At 42.6% G+C, this 18,138-nt stretch overlaps 1 protein-coding gene across 1 annotated transcript in view; it reads left to right on the top strand.

Moving 5' to 3' along the window:
• The window catches only part of PRDM5 (PR/SET domain 5), a 462,601-nt gene that overhangs the window by 33,846 nt on the left and 410,617 nt on the right, over positions 1–18,138 (top strand). The window contains exon 3 of the mRNA XM_073571995.1: positions 1,078–1,161. Within this exon, the coding sequence (XP_073428096.1) occupies positions 1,078–1,161 (84 nt within the window). The remainder of the gene's footprint in view (positions 1–1,077; positions 1,162–18,138) is intronic.

Below are 18,138 nucleotides of genomic sequence, written 5' to 3'. Positions count from 1 at the left end.
TTGCGCTACTGAGACTTCGGCTGCAGGCTGCACTGGTACTGTCGAGGTAGCTATTTTGGGAGGGCTAAATTAACCCTTCACGGTTGATCCAGTGATTTCCAAATTATTCCAGTGTTGCTAGCAACTCAAATGACCACACGGAGACTGGGGTCTCTGTACGGGAGGATCGAGGCAGATCACTAAGCCCCTTTATTTTAGTCACATCTTTTATAATCTTTTGCTTAATTATGCAAGGTTCTCAAGTACCAATAGCATCATTTCACTTTATAAGCCAATAATATTGCAAGAAAACCGGAAACTACATATATATCCATACCTAAATAGCGTAGAAAGTAGTATAATGGCATATTCTTCAGAGTTTTACATTCCCACCTCCCTTATCTTTGCACCTGATGAGAACAGTCTGGTTTCATGACAGCCCATGCCAATTACAAAAATTTATCTTACAACAACAAAAATGGAGAAACGAAACCTCCAAAGAATGGATAAAATGAAACTTCAACTCTAATTTTAGTATTAACCCTTCACAGTACCTCTTCCTGGCCGTGCAAGGGGGCTCCGGGACAAGTGGATCAGAGGGCAGATTTTGCAGTACAGTCAGCCTCGTGAGGCCGGCGATGTCTGTAGGCTGTCTACTGTGTTGTTACTATTTTTTATTAACCCTTTGCAGTCCTAGGCACCTATTCTACTTGCGTAGTTACCCGATGATTACCTTGGATACCCGATCCCAGCACGAGCACGCTGGTATCCAGGGTACACAGCGGGTAACTAAGCGACGCGCACTTACTTACCCGTGTCCTCACTGGTCCTGATCTCTGGTGAGTCTGCCTGTTTGACAGCTCACCAGCGATCATGTGGCGACACACCAGCGATCCTGACCAGGTCATATCGTTGTTGGGATCGCTGGTGCATCGCTATGTGTAACGGGACCTTAAGTGGAAAAGCTCCAAATACTGTACAAAAACATAAGAATTTTCAAAAACTTTGTCTTTTTATCATGCTTCAACCCTAATCCATGATTAAGCATTTCACAATTTTTTGCAAAGCATTAATTTTAACTTCTTTGCTTTGTGCTAGGGTGAGAAGTTTGGCCCATTTGCTGGAGAAAAGCGAATTCCAAGTGAAGTAGATGAAATCATGGATAACAGATTAATGTGGGAGGTAACTACCTATATATATATTTTTATTATTTCCATTTTAAAATGACCAAACCTAATTACTATAATAAATTCTATTTGTAGAAAGAGTTCCAACTAACTCTCTTTCTGAAAACTGCTCATAAAAGATATAAATCTTGATTATGTCTCAGGGTTTGCATCACTAAATTTGCAACAATTTTGTATGCATGACATTTTCTCTTCAAAGGATATCCCATAAATGCCTTAGGTAGAATGGGGGGTGGGAGTGGAAAGCAGGGCTGCCACTAGGAATTTTGGGGCCCCATACTAGCAAAATTTTCAAGGCCCCCTTGAGACTCTGCCCAGGCTCCACCTCTCAAACTGTCCACAGTCCCACCGCTCTCTCTTGGAAAAACACCACTTCTCACCAATCACACATTAACAGTTCCCATCACCAGATCACACATATAGCCGGCAGCTTTTGCTTTGGACAAAAGATTTTTTAAAGCCGCCACCATAACAGGGTAGACAATTTTGGCAGGACTCTACTCTACTGTAACCTATTAAATATTTGTTAAAATATGCAATACAATTTAGGTATATTTTTATTTATTTTTCAATTTTTAAAATGACCAATAATATCACATACAAGGAACAAATACCGCTACACCATGTCCAGACCACATATTACTGTACCACCACATAGTGACCTATAATACCACATACAAGGAACAAATACCACCACACCATGACCAGACCACATTACTATCATAGTGTCCAAATAATATCACATACAAGGAACAAATACCACCGCACCATGACCAGAGCACATATTACCACCACAAAGTGACCAAATAATAGCACATACAAGGGACAAATACCACCACACCATGCCCAGACCACATATTACCACCAGATGGTGAATGAATACTACAATTCTGATCATTAATAAAAAACATAATACTATCACCATAAGTGGCATTATACACAGGAGATCTGTATTTAGTATGCAGTGTCTGTGTACAGGTAATATAGTGATCAATGACATTATACACAGGAGCTCTGTGTATAATGTACAGGTAACACAGTGATCACTGGTGACATTATACACAGGACCTCTGTATATAGTATACAATGTATAGTGTCAGTGTACAGGTAACACACTAACTCACCAGTGATGTCTTTAGGTGAAGTCCTTCATCCTTGCTTTTCATTCATCCAGCACAGATAGCCATCACGTCTTCCAGCCAGGACTCGTCTCTGCAGGAAATAGCACAGTTATCTAGAGCTCCGCTTGCAAAACATATTACTTATTTTTTCCCAACTTCTACATTACACCACATGAAGAAATAAAGGTGACATAGTGTCGCTCTGCACAGTAACAGGACCCCTCCCCCATTTAAAACAGTATCCTCAAAAAATTAAATATATCACTGCAGTAATAAAAGCCCCTATGGTAATAATATCCCCCATCTGACCCTCGTGTGTCTCATTCCTGGCTTTAGCCATATGTTCTCCCATCCTGCCCTCATGAGTATCCATTCTTCCTCACATGATCTCCATCGTATCCATCCTGCCCCATGATCCTGTGCGATCTGTCTCCAACCCTGCCCCATCTGTCTCCAATCATGCCCCATATCTCCTTTCTGCCCAGTGTCTCCAATCATGCCGTGTCTCGCATTCTGCCCCCATCTCCAGCATTCTACCCCATGTCCAGCATTCTGCTCCAGTCTCCAGCATTCTGCCTCATGTCCAGCATTCAGCCCCATGTCCAGCATTCAGCACCATGTCCAGAATTCTGCCCCATTTCTAGCATTCTGCCCCAGTCTCCAGCATTCTGCCCCATGTCCAGCATTCTGCCCCTTGTACATAATTTTGTCCCATGTCCAGCATTCTGCCCCAGTCTCCAGCACTCTGCCCCATGTCCAGCATTCTGCCCCAGTCTCCAGCATTCTGCCCCTTGTCCATAATTCTGCCCCATGTCCAGCATTCTGCCCCAGTCTCCAGCATTCTGCCCCATGTCCAGCATTCTGCCCCAGTCTCCAGCATTCTGCCCCAGTCTCCAGCATTCTGCCCCTTGTCCATAATTCTGCCCCATGTCCAGCATTTTGCCCCAGTCTCCAGCATTCTGCCCCATGTCCAGCATTCTGCCCCAGTCTCCAGCATTCTGCCCCAGTCTCCAGCATTCTGCCCCTTGTCCATTATTCTGCCCCATGTCCAGCATTCTGCCCCAGTCTCCAGCATTCTGCCCCATGTCCAGCATTCTGCCCCAGTCTCCAGCATTCTGCCCCAGTCTCAAGCATTCTGCCCCTTGTCCATAATTCTGCCCCATGTCTAGCATTCTGCCCCAGTCGCCAGCATTCTGCCCCAGTCTCCAGCATTCTGCCCCAGTCTCCAGCATTCTGCCCCAGTCTCCAGCATTCTGCCCCAGTCTCCAGCATTCTGCCCCTTGTCCATAATTCTGCCACATGTCCAGCATTCTGCCCCAGTCTCCAGCATTCTGCCCCATGTCCAGCATTCTGCCCCAGTCTCCAGCCTTCTGCCCCAGTCTCCAGCATTCTGCCCCTTGTCCATAATTCTGCCCCATGTCCAGCATTCTGCCCCAGTCTCCAGCATTCTGCCCCATGTCCAGCATTCTGCCCCAGTCTCCAGCATTCTGCCCCAGTCTCCAGCATTCTGCCCCTTGTCCATTATTCTGCCCCATGTCCAGCATTCTGCCCCAGTCTCCAGCATTCTGCCCCATGTCCACCATTCTGCCCCAGTCTCCAGCATTCTGCCCCAGTCTCAAGTATTCTGCCCCTTGTCCATAATTCTGCCCCATGTCTAGCATTCTGCCCCAGTCTCCAGCATTCTGCCCCAGGTCCAGCATTCTGCCCCATGTCCAGCACTCTGCCCCCGGCCCCCCAGATCGCCGCTGTAAAAAAACAACAAACAAACAAAATAAAACAAGTTCTTCTTATCTGGCCGTGCTCCAGCGGCAGGCGAGGCTCTGTCCCTCCAAGCTGCTGAAGCGCGCTCTAGCCGGCGACTAACAGTGACATAGAATCATAGAATCATAGAATCGTAGAGTTGGAAGGGACCTCCTGGGCCATCTGGTCCAACCCCCTGCTCAAAGCAGGATTCGCTAAATCATCCCAGTCAGATGTCTGTCCAGCCTCTGTTTGAAGACTTCCATTGAAGGAGAACTCACCACTTCTCGTGGCAGCCTGTTCCACTCATTGATCACTCTAACTGTCAAAAAGTTTTTTCTAATATCTAATCTGTGTCTCCTCCCATTCAGTTTCATCCCATTGCTTCTAGTCTTTCCTTGTGCAAATGAGAATAAAGTTGATCCTTCTACAATGTGACAGCCCTTTAGATATTTGTAGACAGCTATTAAGTCTCCTCTCAGTCTTCTCTTTTGCAAACTAAACATTCCCAACATCAGATGCTGGCGGGCCCGAATGTCAATAGAGTTTAGCTGCGCCGATGCGCCTCCTCTGCCCATCGGGCCCCATACGCCAGTCAGGGCAGTAATGCCCTGATGGCGGCCCTGGTGGAAAGTCTGCTGCATAGCGGCAGACAGCTGCTATAGTTTAATGAAGAGGTAGTTGATTGAAGACTTTTTTTTTTTTAAAAATGTATTACTTTCATAGACCACCAATCGACAAAGCCACTGCACAACCAGCTCTACCCTCGCCTACTGTATCCTCACCCATCCCTTGTAGACCGAGCCCTCATGGTAGGATCCTCTCTTCTCCTGTACCAGTCATGACTTGTACTGTTAAAGATTACTTTACTCATTTTTAGGCTAAGTTTACACGTAGCGGAATTCCAGCGGAAGTTACCACGAGAATTCCGGAATTCCATTCTGCGGGAAAATCGCATTTTAAATTCCTGCGGAAAAACTAGCGTTTTGCAAGCGTAATTAGCTTGCAGAATGATAGCGTTTTCCAAGCGATCTATAGCATCGCTTGTAAAACTGATTGACAGGTTGGTCACACTCGTCAAACATAGTGTTTGACAAGTGTGACCAACTTTTTACTATTGAGGCTGTCTGTGCAGCATCAGAAGCAAAAGATATAATGTTAAAAATAATAAAAAAAATAAAAAATCAGGCTATATTCACCTTCCAACGTCCCGCGCAGCGTCCCCAGGCCTCCGCGATGCTACGACAGGTCCCGCTCCCAGTGATGCATTGCGGCAATGACCTTTGATGACGTCGCTGTCGCACGAGACGGCTACAGCAATTTGAGACGCGACATCAGCAAAGGTCATCGCAGTGCATTACTGGGAACGGGAGCTACCGCGTGTATCGCTGAAGCCTGGGGACGCTGCGCGGGACGTCGGAAGGTGAATATAACCCGATTTTTTTATTTTAATTCTATTTTTTACAGGGATCTGGTACTCAGAGCCCAGAGGACAGTCTCCTCTCCTCCGGACTGTGGGTACCATCCGCAAATGTTCTGCTTACTTTTCGCATGGTGGGCACATGCAAATTAATGAGCATGCTGCAGATTTTTCCGTGATGCGATTCCGCAGCGGTAAAATCCGCAGCATTAGCACAGCATTGCGGAATTCCATACGAATGCATGGGATGCTGTTTTTTTTGCGTTTTCGCTGCAAAATCGCGCAGTAAAACCCGCCGCGAAAACGCGAAAAAACCTGAACGTGTGAACGCAGCCTTATTATGTATACCCCATTTCACATGTAAAGCACCATGGAATAAATGGCTCTATAATAATAAATGATAATAACAATAGACACCAATGATCGACTGGATAGATTTCCATAAGAGTTAATTAAATATGCTTTTTCCTTGTTTTTAGTTAGCATCAGCAATAGAAGTCAAGGAATTCCCATTCTCGAATAAGTTAATATCAAAGAGATAGAATCCCCACCGAATATTTATTTGTGGCATATTGTGCTTGGGAATAGAATATTCCTCAAATTCAAGGACTATAAAAAGTCTAAATCCCTGTTAAAATGCCAGGTTTATGTCATAAAAAAAAAAATCATACCAAGTAGAATAATTTCAGAGGAAGAAAGTTATGAGTCAGAAGGATATAAGAATATTTCCAAGGCATGAGATAGACCCTGGAACATTGAAGGCGGCCATCAAGAAGAGGCTTAAATTTAGCGCAACAGTGACATTACCTATAACTGGTAGAAAAACTGTAAAGGAACAAAAGCGCACAAGACCATTGGGTGATTCTTTTTTGGTGCAAGGAAAGAGAAAGGAAGCTGCCCCTGCCTCATGCCTAGAGATGATCTCCTCCAAGAGAGTTGACCAATTAGAACTATAACATGATATCGGGCTGCTCAGCTGTAATGAAGAGTTCTTAGGACCTAGATGAGTTTAACGGTTTTTATTTCCACATCGCATTTCATCGCTAGACTAGTGTCTTTTTTTAAGTGAAAAAAAACCCATTGCAAAGCAAGTGTTCAAGGACAGGTATTTAATAAGTCTGGAGGTGTAACTGAAACTGAAGAAAATGGCAAAAAGAAAATTTGAAAAAACAGGAGTGCAGGAAGTGTGGCGGGAGGAGAGGAAATTGAGAAGTAGATTAATAATAGGATTGCAAAGGGGATAGAAAAATAAATGAGGAAGAAAAAAGAAAGAGATTGATAGGAAAGAATCAAATATTCTGCTCAACCAAATAAAGGGAACACTATTACATTTGCAACAGGCTGTTTGTGTTCCCTTTATTTTTTTGAGCAGTATATAATCAGCAGAGAAATGAGTTTGAAAATTGGAAAAAAAGGTGTAGCTTGGAGAAGTGTTTGGGGGGAACAAACCCATGCAGTGTTAGGAGAAAAAAATGGGAAAGGGGTAAATAAATTGATTGATCCATTGGGAAGAAGAGGACGAAGGGACAACCGAAAAGTGTGGATGATAGGTAAAACCACATGCCACAGAGGTATTATCCCCTTTACGACCTTGGATGTATAAATACATCATGGCAATCGCCCGCGCACAGTGTCAACTGATTCGAACTCAGTGCCAGGAAATCTATCACAGCACTTAGAGAGGGGGCAGAGGGAGGAAACCCCCTCTGCCCTTTGATCGGAACCCCGCGATGTCATCACAAGGACGCTGCCATTGCTATGGTGACCCAATGTCGTCATGACAACATCCGGGTCACCAGATCTAGCAAACTTGCTAGATCATGCTCAGTGCATGATTTCACAAATTTATCAGTTAGTGCAGTGCTGACAGTTTGTACAGCGTAGGAATTCTCTTGCATTCATTCCTATGCTGTACCAGCAATTAGCCTGAAAAAAGTGAAAATCCAATAGTGAGACAAAGTTAGAAAGTAAAAAAAGTGTAAAAAAATTGTAAAAATCTATTAAAAAAATCACAAAATAATAAAACATATATATATTTTACCTACAAATAAATATTTTTATGAAAAAATAAATTAACCAGAAAAAGGACACATATTTGGTATCAATGCGTCTGGAACTGCCCGACCTATAAAACTGTCCCACTAGTTAACCCCTTTAGTGAACACCGTTAAAAAAATAAATTAAAAAAAGGCAAAAAACAATGTTTTGTCAAAATACCACCATACAAAAAGAGGACTAAAACTATCAGAAAGCCAATTGTAAATAAAAATGGTATCTCTGAAAATGTCGTCTTGTCCCTCAAAAAGCAAGCCACAATACAGCTCAATCAGAGGGAAAAAAAAAGTTATAGCTCTTAGAATAAAGCGATGGCAAAAATAATTATTTTTTCTGTAAAATAGTTTATATTGTGTAAAAGTCCCAAAACAAAAAAAAAAAATAGGGTACCGCTGTAATCGTACTGACCCGAAGAATAAAGCTGCCAGATCAATTTTACCACACGCAGAACAGCATACAAAACAAAACCAAAAAACAATTCCTGAATTGCTGGTGGTTCATTCTGCCTCCCAAACATCGGAATAGAAAGCGATCAAAAAATGTCATGTGCCCGAAAATGGTACCAATAAAAATGTCAACTTGTCCTTCAGGCCTTTGCATTACTCTGTTGGCAGAAAAGTGGAAAATTTATGGCTTTCAAAATATGGTGATAAAAAAGCTAGTTTTTGCCAGAAAAAAGTGTTTTAGTGTGTGACAGCTAAAAAAACATAAAGAAAACTACGTAAATCTGGCATCGCTGTAATAGCACTGACCTAAAGAATAAAGTCGTCTAATCACTTATACTGCACAAGGAATGGCGTATAAAATGAATACCAATTCTTCACCTTCTGTTGATTTGTTCATTCTTCCTCCCAAAGATCGCTGTAAGGCTCAGCTCACATTTATCCTGCGCTCTACACTAAGCGCTTACACTGGGGTTTGTAAATCTCTGAAATACTTGATTCATGTGGAATGCTGATGGAAGATTCCCTACAGTGTGGCAAATGGAAGCATTATGGATGCTGTCTGACCTGTGATACGGCGGTGTCTGTATTTTTGGGTAAGCATAAAAGTGCAGTTGGCCACAGTTTTGTGCACTTCTGAAAAGAAGGACAATGCTCAACAGAGACCAGACGGAATCCATAGTGTCTCCCTCTGGGGTTTCATCTGAACCACGACACTCAGAGATTTATATGGAAATTACAAAGTAAGTGCTCACCAAAGAGTGGACGATAAATGTGATCACAAACGTTATGTAAAATGTTCCAAAAGCAAAAGCTTCAAATCAATCCACAAAAAAAGCAAGTCCCCTCTCAGGTCCATAATCTATCAATGGAAATATGGGGGGCTTCCATATTACTGGTAGCACAAAGGCTCTAGAAAACACTATGGCTCTTTGCCCCCAAAAGATATCCAGCAAATTCTACACTCCCAAATCCAACTGACCCTTCCCTTCTGAGCACCACAGTTTGCCTAAATCGCAGTTAGCGTCCACATGTTTTGCATTTCTGTAGCGATGAGAGGTCGCCTAATTTACAAATGGGTTTTTGTCTCCAGAAGCATGAGCTGAGAACATCGTGCTGGTCACTACAATAGTAGTTTGCAATTTTCACTCAGGAACATCCACTGCTGCCTGATTATGGAAAACACCCATTGAGTCAAAATCATCACTGCACCTGAAAATAAATTTCTAAAGGGATATAATTTCCAAAACTAGGTCACTTGAGGGGGATACTGATATTCTAGCACTTAGGGGCTTTGTATATGAATTCTGCAAACTATTCTAGGAAAATCTGTGCTTCAGGAGGCAAATAGAGCTCTGTCCATCCCTTTCAACTCTCGCCGTGTGGCGAAAAAGTACTGAGCAACCACATATTTGGTATTACTACATTCAGCTGAAATTGTGGGACACATTTTGGTGCCATATTTACCCACTTCCCGTTGTGGAAATGTAAAATCTGGGGCTAAAACAACACTTTTGTGGTAAAAATTTAATAATTTTTTCTTCATTGCCCAATGGTATAAAATTATGTGACCCCCCAGTGGTGTCAATATGATCAATGCATCCTTAGATGAATATATTGAGATGTGTAGCTTGTAAAACGGAGTCAGTTATGGAGGTTCTGCTATTCTTGCACCTTACGGGTTCTCCCAGTGGGTTATTGCACCCCCAAACAGAAGCTAAAATCTGCAGAAAGTGATGGTGCTTATTCCGTTCAAAATTTTGCACTGTGCCTCAATAGTAGTTCTCGATTACATGTAGGGAATTGAAGCACTCAGGAGAAATTGCACAACAAACTCAGAGGTACATTTTTTCTTATTAGCCTTTACAAAAATTAAAAATTTAGGTCTAAAACATATTTTAGCTGTAAAAATGAAATTATTCTTTCTACACTGCCAAATGGTATAAAGCTTTGTGAGGCACATGTGGTATCAACATGCTCACTGCACCGCTAGACGGATGCGTGTCTCCAGAAACATTAACCGGTCATCGTACTGGTCACTACAACATACTGGTCACTACAATGGCAGTTTGCAATTTTTTACTCAGCAACATCGACTACTGCTTGCTTCTGGAAAACACCCATGGAGTCAAAATTGTCGCTGCAACTGTAGATAAATTCCCCAAGGAGTATAATTTACAAAATAGGGTTACTTGAGGGAAGATTCTGCTTTTCTAACACTTAGGAATCCGTATATTTAGTCCAAAAACTCTTCTTGGAAAATCTGTGCTGCAGGAGGCAAATAGCCTTCCGTCCCTCCTGAGTCTCACTGTGTGGCTAAGCAGTATTGTACAACAATATATAGGGCATTTCTATATTCAGCAAAAATTGTGGGACAAATTTTGGTGACATTTTTACCCATTTCCCACAGTGAAAATGTAAAATCTGATGCTAAACAAAATTTTGGTGGTAAAAATGTATTTTTTTCTTCACTGTCCAATGGTATGAAATTCTATGACTCCCCTGTGGAGTCACTATGATCACTGCACCCATAGATGAATTAATTGAGAGGTGTCGTTTGTAAAATGGTGTCTCTTATTTACTATTATTTTAATATTTATTATTATAGCTCCATTTATTCCATGGTGCTTTACATGTGAGGATGGGGTAAACATAATAAAAATGAGTAAAGTAATCTTAAACAATATAACTCATGACTGGTACAGGAGGAGAGAGGACCCTGCCCGCGAGGGCTCACAATCTACAAGGAATGGGTGAGGATACAGTAGGCAAGGGTAGAGCTGGTCGGGCAATGGTTTGGTCAATTGGTGGTTACTGCAGGTTGTAGGCTTGTTGGAAGAGGTAGGTCTTCAGGTTCTTTTTGAAGGTTTCTATGGTAGGCGAGAGTGTGATATGTTGTGGTAGAGTGTTCCAGAGTAGGGGTGATGCACGGGAGAAATATTGTATGCGATTGTGGGAAGAGGAAATAAGAGGGGAGTAGAGAAGGAGATCTTGTGAGGATTGGAGGTTTCATGCCGGTAAGTACCAGGAGACGAGGTCACAGATGTATGGAGGACACAGGTTCCGGATGGTTTTGTATACCATGGTTAGGGTTTTGAATTGGAGTCTTAGGGTAATGGAAAGCCGGTGTAGGGATTGACAGATGGGAGAGGTCGGGGAATAGTGGGTGGACAGGTGGATTAGTCAGGCAGCAGAGTTTAGAATAGATTGGAGAGGAGTGAGAGTGTTAGAGGGGAGGCCACAGAGCAGGAGGTTGCAGTAATCCAGGTGGGAGATGACGTGGGCATGGATAGGGTTTTTGAAGATTCTTGGTTGAGGAATGTACAGATCCAGGAAATATTTTTGAGTTGTGCGGGGTTCTGCTGTTCTGGCACCTCAGGGGCTCTTTCAATTTGACATGGCACCCTCAAGCCAGCCCAGCAAAATCTGAACTCCAGTATGGCGTATATTCCCTTCTGAGCTTTGCACTGTGCATCAAAAGTAGTTTTCAACCACATATGGGGGTATTGACTTACTCAGGAAAAATTGCACAACAAATTTTGGGTTCCGTTTTCTCCTGTTACCCTTGTGAAAATGAAAAAATGGAGCGGAAATAAAATTTCTTGTGGGAAAAATTAGATTTTATTATTTTCACAGCTCAATGTTATAAACTTCTGTGAAGCACCTGGGGGATTCAAGGTGCTCATTTCTTATCTAGATAACTTCCCTGAGGGGTCTACTTTCCAAAATGGTGTCATTGTGGATGGTTTCCACTGTTTAGGCACATCAGAGGCACACCAAACACATGGCATCCGCTAATTATTCCAACAAATTTGCATTAAAAAAGTCAAATGTATCTCCTACCCTTCCAAGTCATGTCATGCGCACACACACAGTAGTTTTCCCCCACAAACGGGGTATCGACATACTCAGGAGAAATTTCTCAACAAATTTTGGAGTTCATTTTTTCCTGTCACCCTTGTAAAAATAACAAAATTGGGTCTAAAACAATTTTGGAGAAAAAAGATAAATGTTCATTTTTTACTTCCACATTGTAAATATTTCTGTGAAGCACCCGAAGGGTTAGTAAACTTCTTGAATGTGGTTTTGAGCACCATAAAAGGGAAACTGTCAGCAGGGTTGTGCATAGTAATTCTGAATAAAATGATACCTGCTGACAGGTTCCCTTTAACAGGAGCAGTTTTTAGAATTGTGTCACATTAGGTTATTTTCTACACATGTGGGAAATGTTATTTATTAACTATTTTATGTGATATACTGTAACTCTCTGATTTAAGGGCATACATATTAAAATTTTCAAGACTTTTGCCAAATTTCCATTTTTTTCACAAATAAACAACAGTCCTACAGAAGACATTTTACCACTATCATGAAGTACACTATGTCTCAAAAAAAAAATCTCAGAATCAGCGGGATCCATTAAAGTGTTACAGAGTTATTATCACATTAAATCACACTGATCAGAACTGTAAAATTTGGCCTGGTTATGAAGGTGCAAACAGCCTTGGTGGGGGGGGGGTAAGGGGTTATTAAAGAAAGAGGGAACCAGTGATAATTGTTGTAGAGAAAGATATAGTGGAGTGTAAGTGGTTGGTGCAAGACATAAAGAAAGTGGTAAAATAAATAATGGGAGATGTCTGGATCAATTCAGGCTGTGGTCGATGACCACAGTGGAATATTTTGACAATGTAATGTAGAGAAGAGGATTAACATTAACGAAAATAATATAGAAAATGAAACATATAAGGAATATATATATATATGTGTATATATATATATATATATATATACAGTATATATATATATATATATATATATATATTTACCGTATTTTACAGATTATAAGACACACTTTTTTCCCTCAAATTTGGGGGTGAAATGGGGGTGCGTCTTATAATGCGTATGTACCTTACCAGTACTGTTGCTGCAGGTTGGGGTGAGGGGGTGTCCGGCAGTGCTGCTGAGGTCTCCGGTGCTGCTGTGGGGTCTCCGATGCTGCAGGGGGCTCTGCCAACATTTTGTAAAAGGCCAGAGCCCCCCCAGTTTTGTCGTTTCCTGTGTGATGGATTCCAGGAAAATGGCCGCCGGGGTGGTGCATGTGCAGATGGAGATTTCGGCATCCAGATCTCGGGAGATGAGATTTCAGCGCTGAAATGTCATCTCCTGCAGCACCGCCGGGCACCCGCAGCACCAGACCCCCCTGCAGCACTGAACATACGCAGCACCCGACACCTGCAGCGGCACACTGCACATTGGATACCCCCTCATCCCAGCCTGTAGCCTGCAGCATCACCCCACTCCTGCCTCCTCCAGCAGTGACCCCACTTCACCACAGCCACCGCCCCCTTAAGCAATAAGGCACATAGATTATAAGAAGCACCACCATTTTATTTGAAAAATAAATTCCTATTTTTCTCCTCAAAATGTGGGATGTGTCTTATAATCCGGAGCGTCTTACAATCAGAAAAATACAGTATTTATATTGTGACAAAGTAACTGTTAAATTGCTGGAGGGGAGATATGTTTCACTACGCTTAATAGGGTCAGTGATATAAAACCCAGAGATTTTTTTCCAGCATAATTTGTGCAGTAAGGGGTTACAGCTAATTTATAGAATGGGCTGAGTTTTATATGGACATCCATAGAATGGGTGTGAGGATGTTCACCTTATCTCCACCCCAGGGTGTGGTCTAGGGCTTAAGCAGTTGACTTCCGTAGGCAGCAGTGTTTGGTGTCTGGAGAGGAAACACTCCAGAGTAGCGATTGTGCCGGAACCAACCTGAACTATGTGTGTTCTGCAAGCGGTGAGTGTGAGGTACCCTGCTCTCAGAAGGACTGTGTTTGTGCTACCATTTTGTTTTGTTTTTCTATTTTTGCCCAGAGGGCTGTATTTGTTTTACTACTCCTTGGTTTATGCTGCCTATAATAAAAATGCGGAAAGTGAAATTTGTAAGAGAAGGTAGAAAAGTGGATTTTTATTGTGTGAACAGGTGTTGTGTATGAAATTCCACAATAAAAATTGGTGAAGAAAGCAAAATTAAAAGTGAAATTTGTGGGAATGAGTGAAGTAGTAACAAATAGAGTTTATTTCTCAACTAGAGATACGTAGAAAAAAGCTGAGGTGGTGAATATCAAGTTTATAAATATTAGGTAGCGAAGCAAATACAAAAACGGTATTACTCAATTGATATGGGAGAGAAATAAGTAGGAAGGGTTTTCATATGCATATACATAAATGTTGTGAGTTCATTTTTCCCTTCACCGTTGAGGTCTGATGAACTCCCTCCTCTGGTGAAGGAAGGTAGTGAGGCTGATTACCAAACACCTGGGCAGCTAGATGATGACTGGGTGGCTGGAATTGAGGACTGGATGTAAGGCAGCCGACGCCCTTCTGCCTTGCTGGTGATCCTGCTGGATTCTTGGAGACCAGTCTGATTCCTGCGTCTCAAAGCTAAGTTTTTCTGCTCTGCTTTGTACACTTCAGTTTTGTTTTTGTTTTGCCTTGTTTTTTGGGAGTTCTGCTGTCCCCGGCCGGGGGTGAGCTGAATTCCAATTTTGTCTCTGATCTGTTTATCTTTTGCTCTGTCTTCAGAATTTACCTGAGTGCTGATATAGTCTTTTGAAGCCTAGCCTCTTCAGGGCCTGTTTTTTCCTATCAGTCGGTTGGCACATTTTGGATAGGGTTTTTGCGGATGGCAGACAGCAGCTTTCCTATCCTGTCCTATTTTAGTTAGCTTGGGCCCCATCATTTGCTCAACCTATCTTTCTATCTGTGTTAGTGTTTTCATCTTGCTTCACCGTCATTATATGTTGGGGGCTGCCTATTGCTTTGGGGTCTGCTCTGGGGCAGTTTAGTTTTCCCCTTTCTGCCTTTAGGCTATGTAGTTCTCCGGCTGTGATCGAGGGGTCTAGGGCACCGTAGGAACCCCCCACTGCTACTGCTAGTTGTTGTGGATAGGTTCAGGGGTCTGCAATCCAATAGCTGCCAACCTCTCTGGTTTTTCTAGACTTAGCTAGTATTTTGTTTTTTCCTCCTTCGGTGACTCATCATAACACATAAATATATATACAACATGAGAAAGTGGAACAGCACAATCCAAAATCTTCAGGTGCACAGGCCTCCCAAGCAATTATCCCAAAAGCCAAAATTCACATATGAAAAAACTGAAGGCAGCACTCCTTTTCAAAGAGTAAAAAATGTGGTTTTATTTCAGACCCACATGGTTGGCGACGTTTCAGCTCATGCAAAGCCTTTATCAAGCCCTCTGCATGAGCCGAAACGTCGCCAACCACGTTGCTCCCCTAAATGTAACACCAACACATCCGGAGCTAGATCCAATCAAATGAATCTGTGAAATTCCAGATTAAATGCTTCCAAACCATCACCTGCTTTCCAATCCACCTCAAGACCGCTACATTTTTTGGCACACCCAGCTGCCGCCCGTCCAGATGAACCGCTGCCCTCAGTGCAGCCCAAAAGACAAAGGAATGTCCCATGATCCACCTGAGCAGTTGTCCATGTTCTGAAATGAAACAAAAACACAACAACCAAGTAAAATCATACAATTACATGTTTACTCACAGACTTATACCAAGGCCGGGCGACCATACGATCGGAACCTCACAGACTCCCATCGACCAATTCTCTTTACCACTTCTTCCCCCAGACCCCTCCTAGCTGCCTCTGTAGCCGCCCCAATACAGAATGAGTGCCCACTGTAGTTTTGTGAAGGAATGCCCCCCTGTTCCAAACATCTCCTAAATACTCAGAAAAACTTCGGCACTCAAAATTATTTTTATTATTATTCTTTCTCACAAAATGTCAGGTGGAGGCTTTTACAAAAGAAAATCAGGGTATAGAAGACACAACCCTCTAAAAAAATATTCTTGAACATTCAGACACTTGCAACGTTTCAGCTAATATAAGCCTTTGTCAAGCCTACATCTGCATGAAAATATAAAACACAGCATAAGATATATATACATAAGAAGCATTTCAATTACCACTAACCAAATATTTAGAAAAATCCATGAAAATACATCAAAATATCAAGAAGTATTATCTGATAATTCTTGAGTCCCATCACAGCTTGATGGTCAGATATTCAAAAAAGACATAATATCATGAACATAGTTTTTTGAGTGCCGAAGTTTTTCTGATTATTTTGGACTAGTCTTCTTCTGAGCACCGACTTTACAAGGAACGTCTAGAGTGAGCACCCCTTAATACTTTGAATTTTGATCTCCTAAATATTGTCATAAATTGAAAACATGACAAAAATGAACCATCTTCGTGTACCAACAGGGCACCCACCGATCCACTTCTCAAAAAATTTCTCATACACATCACTGGACATAATTGGGGAACCATTCACTTCAAATAATACTACCTTACAACCCTTCCCCTCAACGTCTGTCTTAGAAGACCAGATAAATATCACCACTCTATCCTCATACACATCCACATCTTGCCTAAGCAACCCACCTTTCTGAGATCTGGATGGACTGACTAATTCTCCCAAACAAAAAGCCCCAAAAAACGCCAATGAAAAAGCCAAATTAAAAAGAGATATGTCCCCTGGAGAGGAAAAGATGTCCATTAACAAGAAAACTTCAGAAGACACCAGGCATCTCCCATCCAATACCCTCCCACCTTTTTTCCAGCCCTTCACCGCTTGAAGAACCAAAAAGGATTTTGTTAAATCCTGTAACCCCTGAACTTAAAACCAAAAGCTAAACCAGACATAAAGTTGGACAGTTTTGGGACCGACCATCCTGCTTCCCAATTATGCCCAAGTAACAATAATAACTTGCTCTCATCTTCAACTCCCCCTCCAACGTTGCCTTCCAGTCCTCACAAATGCCCCACGCCATTGCGCAATGTGCCCACGTTCGCACCGATAACAACCTGGATAATAAATCCCTTACTGCTCCAAAGGAAGGTTCCACAATTCCACTGGACACAACAGCCATGTTGATTCCGCTTGAGTCGTCAGCTTCCAAATATGATCCCTCTGTGAACAAGAAAGAGCTTCACGAATAGGGTAATTTACATTAGACCCAACCACTGCGGTAACCCACAAGTTAAAATTCAAGCCTGTCCAAACCAGATGTTGTAAAACTCTCACCAATGCATAATCAGATGAAGATAATGATTTTATGGCTCTCATCGCCCCTTCAGACTCACAGCAAAAGCAAATCTTTGTTTCGAACTCTACTGGCCAATAAATACTAATGCCACAATGATGAGGAACACCTCCCGTAGCACGAGGTTAGCCGTCAAACCATCATCAGTCCAAATTTGCAGCCTCAACTCCACAAACCACTCGTCTTGAAAAAATATTGAATCCGGGACTCCTGGGGAAACACGTGACTCAGTGCCATTACTTTACTTTAATTTAAATTCTAGTAAGTACATTTCATTAACTACCTTGTGTCTCTGGTGACATTAATAAATTTTCCTCACATTGGACATTAACAGCAACATTATTTGTATGTTTACTCTTGAACCATTTTTGTGTGAAGATGAAGACAGATTATATATTTAGCTTGGTATTTATTCTTTGATTGTTTGAGCGCCGTTTGGAACTTTTTAGTATATAATGACAACCCAAAACATCCAAATGACCCTGATCAAAAATTTACATACCCTGGTGATTTTGGCCTGATAACATGCACAGACGTTGACACAAATGGGTTTGAATGGCTACTAAAGGTAACATCCTCACCTGTGACCTGTGACAAATGTAAGGCAAATTGTTCAGGATTAGAGTTGAGCGATACCGTCCGATACTTCAAAGTATCGGATCGGAATGGATCGGCCGATCTTAAAAAAAAGTATCGGTATCGCCGATTCCGATACCGGAAGTCCCATTCAAGTCTATGGGACTTCCGGTATCGGAATAAGAAAAACCCTGTTTTTGCCTTGTACAGCCTCTCTGGGGTCTGTACGGGCCTTTCGGGGGGCTGTGCCGGCCTGCCAGGGGGTCTGTGCAGGCTCCGGTGGTCTGTGCCGGCCTGCCGGGGGGCTGTGCCGGCCTGCCGGTGGTCTGTGCAGGCTCCGGTGGGCTGTGCCGGCCTGCCGGGGGGCTGTGCCGGCCTGCCGGTGGTCTGTGCAGGCTCCGGTGGGCTGTGCCGGCCTGCCGGGGGGCTGTGCCGGCCTGCCGGTGGTCTGTGCAGGCTTCGGGGGTCTG

Source organism: Dendrobates tinctorius, unplaced genomic scaffold (genome assembly GCF_039654945.1).
Source record: "Dendrobates tinctorius isolate UK_male_01 unplaced genomic scaffold, ASM3965494v1 ptg000030l, whole genome shotgun sequence".
In the NCBI taxonomy this organism is placed as follows: Eukaryota; Metazoa; Chordata; class Amphibia; order Anura; family Dendrobatidae; genus Dendrobates; species Dendrobates tinctorius.
Note: the sequence above shows the minus strand (reverse complement) of the source record. Positions and strands in the feature narration are given on the sequence as shown.